At 30.3% G+C, this 11,021-nt stretch overlaps 2 protein-coding genes across 5 annotated transcripts; both read left to right on the top strand.

Moving 5' to 3' along the window:
* Window positions 1-307: 307 nt before the first annotated feature.
* LOC149886983 (uncharacterized) lies at window positions 308-3,794 on the top strand. Of its 4 annotated transcripts, XM_090091779.1 has the most exons (5): window positions 308-634; window positions 942-991; window positions 1,394-3,188; window positions 3,419-3,493; window positions 3,677-3,794. In XM_090091779.1, exons 2-4 carry the CDS (start codon window positions 948-950, stop codon window positions 3,491-3,493), a joined length of 1,914 nt encoding a protein of 637 aa, XP_089947905.1. In that variant the 5' UTR covers window positions 308-634; window positions 942-947; the 3' UTR covers window positions 3,677-3,794. The 4 variants fall into 4 exon arrangements, with proteins under 4 accessions (XP_089947905.1, XP_089947906.1, XP_089947904.1 ...); XM_090091780.1 differs by lacking the exon at window positions 308-634 and having other exon boundaries at window positions 848-991; XM_090091778.1 differs by lacking the exons at window positions 308-634; window positions 942-991 and adding an exon at window positions 1,064-1,287 and having other exon boundaries at window positions 1,394-3,173.
* A 528-nt stretch (window positions 3,795-4,322) lies between these two features.
* On the top strand, window positions 4,323-10,015 carry LOC149886982 (uncharacterized). The gene is made up of 7 exons (XM_090091786.1): window positions 4,323-4,395; window positions 4,475-4,530; window positions 4,663-4,835; window positions 4,934-5,093; window positions 5,300-5,455; window positions 9,270-9,388; window positions 9,731-10,015. Exons 3-5 carry the CDS (start codon window positions 4,710-4,712, stop codon window positions 5,407-5,409), a joined length of 396 nt encoding a protein of 131 aa, XP_089947912.1. The 5' UTR covers window positions 4,323-4,395; window positions 4,475-4,530; window positions 4,663-4,709; the 3' UTR covers window positions 5,410-5,455; window positions 9,270-9,388; window positions 9,731-10,015.
* The last annotated feature ends 1,006 nt before the right edge of the window (window positions 10,016-11,021 follow it).

Raw genomic sequence — 11,021 nt, 5'->3', positions numbered from 1 at the left:
TACACACAACAGTTTTTTTGGCACGATATAAAAACTTAATCTGAAATTAAAAATATATGTATATCACTTGCTTTAAACGAATTCTAAAACTCCACGCTAAAATTATCCAAGTTCGTTTGCATTACATCACGCAACAGCAATTCACAACATGTCATAAACAACATTGCATTTTCTCTTTTAAAACAAATCTAAACAAATAATTGTCTACAACCGTAAAAAAATAGGCCTGCACAAAAAATTCCAGTTGCACGACGAATAGGCCTGTTGTAGGAGGGGTGAGGGGGAGCGAGAGGGGTAAAGAAAGAGAGAGAGAGAGATAGTAAAATTTTTGCAAGATAAAACCCCCTCCCCTTTGGTCACGTGAATGTCGAAAATTCCTAGGTTTGTGCGGATCCAGCGTCTATAGAATGAAATTGGTACATTCACGTGGGCCGTTTCCTGGTGTGTTATTGGTTAAGGCAAACAATGAGCTTGGAAGTTCGCCTCTGCCACAAATGTCTATCCTCCCACAAGAGGTTTGTCCTAATGAGCCAATGATGGGAAATACACCTACGTTAATAGGTTTTGAAAATAGACATAAAAAGGGCTTCTGTGATACAAGTTTCAAAATCTGCAAATGCCAGGAGTAAACTGAGTAAGTTTTTGTTTTGATTTTTCGAGTTGTTTGGCTGTTTTACAGAGTTACTTTAGCTAGCTTGAATAACCGGGGGACAATAATTTTCTTTGACGTGCTAGTTTTACTTTGCAAAATTTTAACTTTTTATGTTTTATCGATTTTCTCACGGTGTTTGTGTTTGTTTTATGAAGGCGAGATGGAAATGTTGTGTTACTGTTTAATAAGATAGAATTTTTAAAGTTGATAAATAAGAATGCTTCCTGCAGATCTTGAGCTTTTGCCTTCTCCCTCCCCGGTTTCTTATATAGTTGTTGTTTTTTTTTAGTCTTAAATGAAAAAAAGTTTCAAAATCTGCAAGTATCAGGAGGAAACTGTGTATGTTTTTTGTTTTGCTTTTTTGAGTAAGTTTTTGTTTGGCTGTTTTACAGAGTTGCTTTAGCTAGCTGGAATGACCGGGGGACAAAATTGTTATTAGACATGCTGGCATCTCTTTGCAAAATTTATGTTATTTACGGTTTATCAATTTTCTCATGATGTTCGTGTTTATTTTATGAAAATGATTCGGTAATGTTGTGTTGCGTATTTAATGAAAGAGAGTTTTTAAATATAACGAATAAGAATGCCTTCTGCAGGTCTAGAGCTTTTACCATCTCTTCCTCCCCGGCTTTTTTGTAAGTTTAAAGTTTGCCTTGCGGACGCAATGTATACAAGATTTTGATACAAGTTTGTTTGTTTGTTGTTGTTTTTTTACTTTTACTATCATCATTATGTTTATAGCACTGAAATGAACGAAAGAGCAAGAGTATACAGTAAAAAGTATAGGAGAATCCAGTCCGAGATTACCAAGATGCTAACTTCGACTGAACCTTCTAGTGGTGATGTTGCAGTACCAGACAAACATGATCTTCACGTTGATGACGTTTTAGCTTGCAGCGAAATTGTTAGCGATGTTAGCAGTGCTGATCGATCGAAGACATCACCTCTAAACATCGAATTAGCTAGGTGGGCAGTTAAGCACAATGTATCTCGTGAGTCCTTCAATGATCTGCTTTCAGTTCTCAATAGACATGGTTATGAGCATTTACAAAAGGATGCTAGAACGTTGTTAAAGACTCCCAGACGAATCTGTACTCAAGAAATCTGCGGTGGCTCCTATACTTACTTTGGAATTCAGGAAGGTTTGATTCAATGTTTAAAAGAAATGGATGTGATTGATGTTACTGAGATTAAGTTAAATGTCAGCATAGACGGTTTGCCTTTGTTTAAATCATCGCTTGTACAAATGTGGCCTATTTTGGGCATGTTTCACTCTAATGTTTTCATTGTTGCACTATACTGTGGGAAATCTAAGCCCCATCCTGTAGATGATTTTTTGAAGGACTTTGTTCTAGAAGTCAAGCACCTCTGTGTAGCTGGTATAACCTTCAACAAAACAAACTCAAAGTTTGGTCTTGGTGTTTTTATCTGTGATGCTCCAGCTAGAGCATTTTTGAAACAAGTTGTTGGACACACCTCAAAGCACGCTTGTGAGCGTTGTGAGATTGTTGGTGAGTATGTTGCTCATCGCGTGGTGTTCAAGCCCCAAAGTTCATATCTGTTAAGGTCTAATGCTTGTTTTGATCAGCTGTTGTATTTAAATGGTCATCAAGTTGGTGTATCCCCTCTCTCAAGTTTAGGTGCATCTTTGATCAATGACTTTGTTTTAGATTACATGCATTTAGTTTGTCTAGGAGCAACAAAAAGAATTTTGGCTTTTTTAGTTCAGGGTCCAAGAGTATGCAGGCTGTCAAACTTTTTAATAAGCGATGTTTCTAACAGACTGTTATCTTTAAATGGCAAGTTACCTTCTGACTTTGCTCGCCAACCATGTTCATTGTCTGAGCTAGACAGATGGAAAGCCACAGAATTCAGGCAGTTTTTACTTTATACTGGTCCTCTGGTGTTGAAAGCTGTGCTTCAAAGCGACATGTATCAACATTTTCTTTTGCTGCATGTTTCTATTTCTATTTTGTTGAGTTCTAATAGTGAGTTCAGGCGTCATTACTTATCTTATGCTAGGGACTTGCTTAACTGTTTTGTAGAAAACGCTGCAACTTTTTATGGTGAAACCTTTGTGGTTTATAACATTCACAGTTTGGTTCATCTCTCAGACGATGTTGAAAATCAAGACTGTTCACTCAATGAAATGTCCGCTTTCCCTTTTGAAAATTTTCTGCAAACATTGAAGAAACAAGTTCGAAACTGCAACAACCCAATATCACAAGTTGCAAAGCGTCAGTTTGAATTGCAAAATGTCAGAACTGTATTTAAAACTTCAAAGCGTACAAACCTGTCTGTAAGTTTTCGAGATTCTTGTTTTCTACATCAGAACTATTTTTTTGTGATTGTTGAAAATCTTGCAGATGATAACTACTTGTGCAATCGTTTAAAGGTGAAATATACTAAAAGCTTTTATACCAGCCCAGTGGATTCTAAAGTCTTTGACATTGGTTTTGTTGAGAAGTTTGACGAAGTGGCATTTACATCCAAAAGGGTTCTGGTTCTCAAGACTGAACTTGTAAGAGTAAAGAAGGTTTTAGTATTGCCTTTCAATAATGGTTTTGTATATTTTCCTCTTTTGCATGAATCAGAGCAAAAATAATTTTTTTTTTGTGCATTAGTTGTTGTTGTTACTTTGTTTGTTTTTTATTTTTATTTATTTTAGTTTTCTTTGTTTTTTATTAGTTTAGTTTTTTTTTTTTTTTTTAATTTAGTTTTTAACTGCAGAATTAAAGTTTTTCAAAATCAATTTGCTTATTTTAGCACAATGCAACATCCTTAACCAATTTCAACTTGCTCAATTTTTATTCTTCTTCAATATGGGAATTTAAGAATTAGGTTACATTGAAATGTTTTTCATAACAACAGTTTATTGATCATTTTAGTATTTCAAAAATGTTTTAGAATAGATTTATAGTATTTCTGAATTACATTAACAGTTGCATTACTTGTGATCATAATAATCAATTTAATATTGTCCTTTGTTTGGAGCTGTTCTCATCTTAAAATTGTTTTCTTTAGATTGATTAACAAAACTTAGTAAAAAGGTTTGACGAAAGATGGAACCAGTACCAATGAAAAAGTGGGCTTGTGCGGTATGGCAAGAGAAGAGCAAAACAGAAATAGGAGTAATTTTAAGAAAATGGATTGATACAGAAAAAAAGGTTGTTTATTGGCCAAGTGGTGTAGATGTATTACAGGCTGAGAGATACAATCTTTCACCAAGTTCACACTGGAAGCAGTTTAGACTTATAGAAATGAAATGTGAGGATGGTAGGTCTTTTTTCATTTTTTCAAGTTGCTATTACTTTTATTGTATTTGTGTGAGTAAGATTTTAAATCAGCTATGTGTTTGTTTTTTTTTTTTTGTTTTTGTTTTTTTTTTTAAAAAGTAAATGTCTACTTTTGTTAAAGATGACATTGAAGTGTGTAAACTATCAGACTTGTCTGCTTCAGAAGATGAGCATGGTTTTGTTGTTGACAATACATTGACCTCAAATGAAACATCAGGTTAGAAACTGCACCCTTTGTTGGATTTTTTATAATAGGTTTACATCAAATGCATGTCATTTAATACAAATACATGGTTTTTTTGTTTGTTTTTTTCAGACATTCCATTGATACCAGCTTCTGCTCCTCACAAAACCAAATTAACAGCATTTCCAACTCCACCATCTTCTTTTGTCCCTTCGTCCTCAAAAGTCAGTCAATCATCGCAAAGTTTCAATTGTGACCAACAGGTAATTTAACTGAGTTTTATCACATTGAACTCTGCATGATTAAACAATGCAGTGATGTGATATTTTATTTCATGTTAAGGACACCTCAACCTGTTGCATGCAGCTCCTCCCAAGGTTTTCCTCTTGAAACTGCACGTAAGGAAAATTGTTTTGACTAAAGCGGTTTATTTTAAATATGATTGAGCTTGAGAGTTGCAATAAAGAATTGTTTGGAACATGTTCTGTTCAGGTGACTTCTACTCAATATTTTTCAATTTATTCTAACAGAGTTTCAAAAAGCTGTTCTTAACAATTTGGGAGAGATTGCAGTATTCATGAATGAGCTACGCGAAAGGAGAGCTGTCCATAATGACACCAAACAAATCTCAGCTCTTTTGAGCATAGAAGAGTTTGAGACAGTAGAAGAGCAACTGAAGGATGAAAACTACAGAAAAAATTTGGTAATTTCACCACTGTTGTTTTTTTAACAATTATTGGACAGAAAATCTACTTTTTTTTTAAAGATAGTTCCTAATTTGCAGTTGGTCTTTGTATACAGGTAGAACAGCTCTCTCAAATTGGGGGTGTAGATGTCAAAGATGCAACTTCAAAAATCATTGACAGAATGTTTTCTGTGAAACTGCAATGTAAAATGAACATGAAAGGGAGTGGCGGAAAGTTAGCATTAGAAAAGTCTGGGTTATGGAGAGTTGTAATTGGTAAATATGCTTTTGTGTGTGTGTGTGTGTGTGTGTGTGTGTGTGTGTGTGTGTGTGTGTGTGTGTGTGTGTGTGTGTTTGTGAGAAACATCTAGAAAATTAGCTAATGCAGTATTTTGTGGGTAAATTCTTTACAGAAGTTAAGAGGAACTGAAACTAGTTTAGATATTTTGCTTTCTTTAATTGTTTATCTAATTTACTTAAAGATGCTGTGAAAATAACATTTCCTGCTATGAAAGAGTCCAGTATGAGAGAACGTGTAATGGTTAAGCTAAAGAATGCGCCAGGTCGAAAAGATGGTACAAAAAACCAATAAAAGGTTTACTTCGATCAACGGTCTGATGTTGGGAGAATTGTAATTGGTAATTATACTTTTATTTAAGACTAAGAAACAACTGAAATGGTAGCTAATGCCATGCATAGTTTGTAATGTTTTTACCAAAGAAATAATGAACTGAATTAGTTGTTCTTTTAAAATTGCTTTTAATTTTGTTTTTTTTATTATTGGATTTTTTTTTAATTGTTTATCATTTTTACTGTTTATTTTTAAACTCTTTTTTGTATTTATAATTGAAATGCTGCCTGCACAAACTGCATTAGTCACACTATTTTCATTTTGAGATGTAACCATTTTAAGATTACTTGTAATAAACTAAAATAAGTTCACTGCTTTGTTTATTTTTTAAACTTTCTTGTCAAGAAATTCACAAGTCTGTTTTGTTTTTCTAAAGATAGTAAAAAAGATATAAAAAGAGAAAATAACTTAAACTTTATTGTTTAAATATATAAAATAAATGGTTGATGAATTTAATAACTATAAAATCCATCATGCATTTTTTAATATGCAGAATTTCGTTGCAAGAACCAATAGTATTGATTGTTTATTTTAAAAAATAAATTATTAAACAAATATGTTTTTTCAAATATTCTTTTGTTCAAAAAAAAGAAAGGATAAGCACCAAAATATCATTTCTATATTTTAAGTATTAAAACTTTCAAAATGTTGAATTAAAAAGAAAAAAGAAAATATCTCACAGTTTATTTTTAAAGAACAAAACAAGGATAACTTTGCATGGATTCTTTTTGTTACAAGATTTCATTATATTAACCCATTCATATGGTTTGCTTATTTCTCCAATTTTTTCTTCTTTTTTCAATTCTTGCAAAGTTAATAAGTGTTATGAAATAGGGTAATTAATTATTATTCTTTGAAAAGCTCCATTGTACAAAGGTTAACCAAACAATACAAAAGATATATTTTGTTTTGACTGTAGCACTTCTAGGCAAACAGAGTTATCTTCTCGTTTCTATCATTCTTGTTTTCTTTAATATAATCATCTAAAAATGTTATTACTTCATTGGGTCCTTTATCTGCAGCATTTTCTACATTATAATAGAAGGTTGTTTTTTAAGAAACAAGGTTAATGATACCAAAATTGTGAACCCATGTGTCTTTTGTAATATACTCCACTAACATTAGTTGCTTACTTGTAGTTAGTTACTTTTTGATAATTCGTACATAATACAAGACTGCTGTTACTTTTTGATAATTCGTACATAATACAAGACTTGTTTGTCCAACTCATATTTTTTTGTTTCATCATAGAAAACCTGTGCTTTTCAGATATGCATATCATGTTGGAGTGTGAAGTTTTTTGCTAGAAGTATACCTCCTTTCAAAAGTTAGCATTAAAAAGAGTAATCTAAATATAAATTTGATAAAGTTATCATTAATTTATAACAAATTTGCTATTAACTTATACATTAAAAAGAATTTAAAATGCAACTTTATTACAACTTAGAGACTAAATTTAAAAAGCTAGACTAGACTAAACTGAAACATTATTAATTAATGATTTCTTTAAGGTAACTTAAAATATTACTTTAGTTTTATAATCATTACATGTAAACATACATTCAATATTTTTTTAATTGAAAATATGTCCTTAAAAATAGATGAACAAACTGAATTCCTAAATTGAAATTTTATTATATATCTATGAACTATTATATTTTACTTATTTACTTAAGTTAAAGTCATTTATAATGTATCTATAAGTAAATTAAACAGTAAATAGTATTTTCTATGCTAAAATGTTAATCTTTTTTCAAACATATTTCAAGTAAGGGATGAAATAGTTTGTAATTTAATAAAATTAACAATAATACCATGAAATATCATATAGTTATAATGACTGCTAATGGTAGTTACAACTTCAATAAAACAAATGTATAGGCATTACAAACACTAAAGATTAATAATGAAAGATTAATCAATAGCATGCTACAATTATCACAAGTGTTGATCCTTTGTTTAAACTTATTAATACAGTAGTATTGTTCCTTTTACCAATTAAGAGTTTCCATTATAACAACTGTTAATCATTATAATTGTAGAACAGATTTTCTTCACATTTTTTTTTAATCTTTTTATTTGTATTTCTGCACCAGTTTTCTTCAACTCTTTTTCTTCTTTTGGATGCCATGATAGCTTGTTTGTATTCGGCAAAAATATTAGATCTATTTGTCACTTGTAAAATCCCTTATTGAAATTGATTCTATTTTTTATGCAGCTCAGATATTTTTTTTGTTCAAAATAGCTGGTACACATGAAAGTTTATTAGTTCATTATTGAAGTGACATAGTTATCTCTGTTTTTTGTTTTTTGTTTTTGTTTTTTTAATGGACTTAAGGAGTTTTTGCTGGCAGCACTTCATTTGCTATTGCTTATTATTTGAATTGTTTATTGCTTTTGTTGCAATTTTATTTTCTTGTGTAGTTGTCGTTGTTATTTATTACCTGTACTCTCAAAGAAGTTAAGTTTTGTTTATAATTGTTATTGTTTGGTATTTTTATCACATTTTAAAATTAACTAGTTTATATTTTTAAGTTCTTTTTCTTACTTATTATTGCTTGTTAACTTCATTTTTTATTGCTTTTGATATAATTTTAAAATCTTTGTATTAATGTTTTTGTTTTTAATCATTATTGTTAAGTTTTAAAGTTTTTTTTAACTACTTCTTTATTAATTATTGTTGTTGTTCTTTTTATTATATTTCTATGTTTTTTTAATATTTATTGCTTATTGTATGTAAATACATTTTACTCTTTAATAACTCTTATTGAATTTAAAAATAAATTTTGACTACTTTATATTGCTAATATTTGAGATTTTTTTTTTATTGTAAAAACCTTTCTTGCTGTTTATTATTGTCATTGCTTATCATTTTTGTGATGCTTTTTTGTATTAATTACTATTGTTGTTTATTACTTTTATCACATTTTAAAGCTCTTGCTATTATTTATAGTTGCTGTTGTTTGTTAGTTTAATTATATTTGTATAGTTTTGATTTATATTTACAAGCTACACTTGTTTGTTCCGTTATTTTGTTAATACATAGAGCTGCTGCAATTTTTTTATTTTTGTAGCAACAAAGCGCTGTTTTCAACTCCTCATTCAAATCAACAATCCCTTTCATCCAGATTATCCTCTCTCCTCCTCCCCTGCCTCCTTGCCGAAAATGAGGCCAGAATGATACATTTATTTTTCTCCTATGGAGCAAGATCCACAACATTCTGACACTTTTTTTATTATCTTAATTATTGTTTTATCTTAGAGTTTTTTTGTTTTTTTGTTTTCTATCTTTTATTACTTATCACTTCTCATTGCTAATGTTTTTATCAAGCTTAAATTTTTTTTTTTTAGTTGTTCTTCTATATTATTTTCATCATCTGTTTAAGTTTTTAAAGTGTCATTTTTTTAAAATTTCTGTTCCTTTATTCACATAGGCAAGTGCTATGCTTTTTTTTTTTTTTTTTTTTTTTTCAATCACCTAGATGCTAGTCTCAACTCCTAAATCAAATCAATAATCCCTCTCATCCAGATTAATCCCTCTCCTCCATCTCTGCCTTCATGTAAGGCTGGAAAGATACATTTATTTTCATTCTATGGACACGAGATCCACAACATTCTGACATTTTTTTGTTATCATTATTATTGTTTTAACTTTTTTTTTTTACCATTTATCTTTTATTATTGTTAATAATTTCATCAAGCTTTAAATTTTTCTCTATAATTTTTAGTTTTTCTTCTGTATTATTTTCATAATCTGTTTCAGTTTTTAAAACTTCATTTATTTATTTATTTATTTTCTTTTATGTTTTTTTTTTTTTCAGGCAGGGTTTTTATTGTAGTTGTTGTTGTTGTTATTGCTGTGGTTGTTGTTGTTGTTGTTGTTGTTATGGTTGTTGGTGTTGTGGTTGTTGTTGTTGCTGTTGCTGTTGTTGTTGATGAGGTTAGTTAAGATTTCTATTATATTTTGCAACAACTTTAACTATTGTTGTTGTTTATTATCTTTGTTACACTTTTAAGTTAATGTTGTTATAATAAAAAATTCCTTTTATCCCTTATCATTTTTGTAATTGATTATTACTTTTATTGTTTATTGCTTTTGTTAAACTTTTTAAATTCTTTGTATTAGTGTTGTTGTTGTTGGGTGTTTTTATTGTGTTTAAAAATGCTTTTTATTATTCAATCTTGTAACTATTAACTATCTTTAAATATAGTTGTTTAGTTTTTTTTTTATTATAGGTTTGAATTGTTCTTACTTACTAAAAATGTTTACGTATTTTTGCAGATGCTGTAAAAGTTTCCGTTATTAAAAGAGTCGTTATTGCACGTTCGAGCATTAGTTAAGCTAAAGAATTTATCAATCCAAAAAGATGTTATGAACTGTATTTGAACGCATTACTTTGAGGAGTTTAATACGAATGTGGTTCGAACAAGTAGAAACTCCTAAAATTTTAACAATTCGTACTTATATTTTTCAGCCACTGTATTTGTAGGATAGAAGTAATATTTCTTGTTAATGTTTTAAATAAGTATGCTTGATATTTGTGCTTTTACATTTCCATTTAAAAGTTTTATTTAAGAAACTCTATAATCTAACTGATATAAGAACAAATAAAGTTCCGTGTTAGTCCTATTTTTCTACTAATAATGAATAGTTAAAATAACACATTTCTCTTTGAATTTTAGTATGTATTGCGGTTGTAAACTATTTGCATTTGAAAAATAAATATGTATGACATGAATAAATATGCGTTTTACTATTATTTTCCAAATAGATAATAACATTTACAAAGAATGTATTTTATGAAATATTCCTATGCATTAACTATTATTAACTTGATATTATTGAAGGACATTTAATTATAAAATTCATTATAAAACTCCTTTCCGTAATATTGAGTTAATAATAGTTATGAAAAGAGATCGTAAAGAAAAAGGTTACAGGCAAGCTAAGAAAAAGAGCTCTAAAAGACGCAATATCAAGACCTCTTTAAGAAAACTTTCCGTAAGCGTCTTATCGTCTCACGTTTTAGACGTCTACGGAGACGATTTCAAAACCAAAATTATTCCTATAAAAAACATCTTTTAAACGTCTTTGTGCCGGCTGGGAGAATACAACAAAATATGGCCAAGGGATCCAAGAGGAGTCGGTGAAAGCCTCGAATTTGGCCACATTTGACCCAAATTTCGACGTTTTGTATGGAAATTGAGCCAAAAACGGGGTTTTGTCGCCAAATCCGGTACTTGCCAGCCTCTCTCTTGATTGTCTTTGTCATTTTCGTGCTCAGCCTGACAGGATACAACAAAATATGGCCAAGGGATCCAAGAGGAGTCGGTGAAAGCCTCGAATTTGGCCACATTTGGCCCAAATTTCGACGTTTTGTATGGAAATTGAGCCAAAAACGGGGTTTTGTCGCCAAATCCGGTACTTGCCAGCCTCTCTGTTGATTGTCTTTGTCATTTTCGTGCTCAGCCTGACAGGATACAACAGAAAATGTCCAAAGGCTCCAAGAAATCTCGGTGAAAGGCTCCAATTTGACGAAATAATCACAGAATTGACATTACAAGCAAATTCT

The sequence above is a fragment of the Hydra viridissima genome, unplaced genomic scaffold (assembly GCF_058129835.1).
Source record: "Hydra viridissima isolate aposymbiotic clone 2 unplaced genomic scaffold, HvirCarnegie_v1 scaffold_6, whole genome shotgun sequence".
Taxonomy (NCBI): Eukaryota; Metazoa; Cnidaria; class Hydrozoa; order Anthoathecata; family Hydridae; genus Hydra; species Hydra viridissima.
This window is presented reverse-complemented; position numbering and strand designations above follow the sequence as displayed.

Bases quoted from the DNA above. Each gene is read 5' to 3' on its own strand.
- LOC149886983 (XM_090091777.1), top strand. From the start codon at position 1,184: ATGTTGTGTTGCGTATTTAATGAAAGAGAGTTTTTAAATATAACGAAT. The intron at 1,288-1,393 runs GTAAGTTTAAAG...TTATGTTTATAG, and splicing joins TCTTCCTCCCCGGCTTTTTT to CACTGAAATGAACGAAAGAG. The intron at 3,189-3,418 runs GTTTTAGTATTG...TGCTTATTTTAG, and splicing joins AACTTGTAAGAGTAAAGAAG to CACAATGCAACATCCTTAAC.
- LOC149886982 (XM_090091786.1), top strand. From the start codon at position 4,710: ATGAATGAGCTACGCGAAAGGAGAGCTGTCCATAATGACACCAAACAA. The intron at 4,836-4,933 runs GTAATTTCACCA...CTTTGTATACAG, and splicing joins AAAACTACAGAAAAAATTTG to GTAGAACAGCTCTCTCAAAT. The intron at 5,094-5,299 runs GTAAATATGCTT...ATTTACTTAAAG, and splicing joins GTTATGGAGAGTTGTAATTG to ATGCTGTGAAAATAACATTT.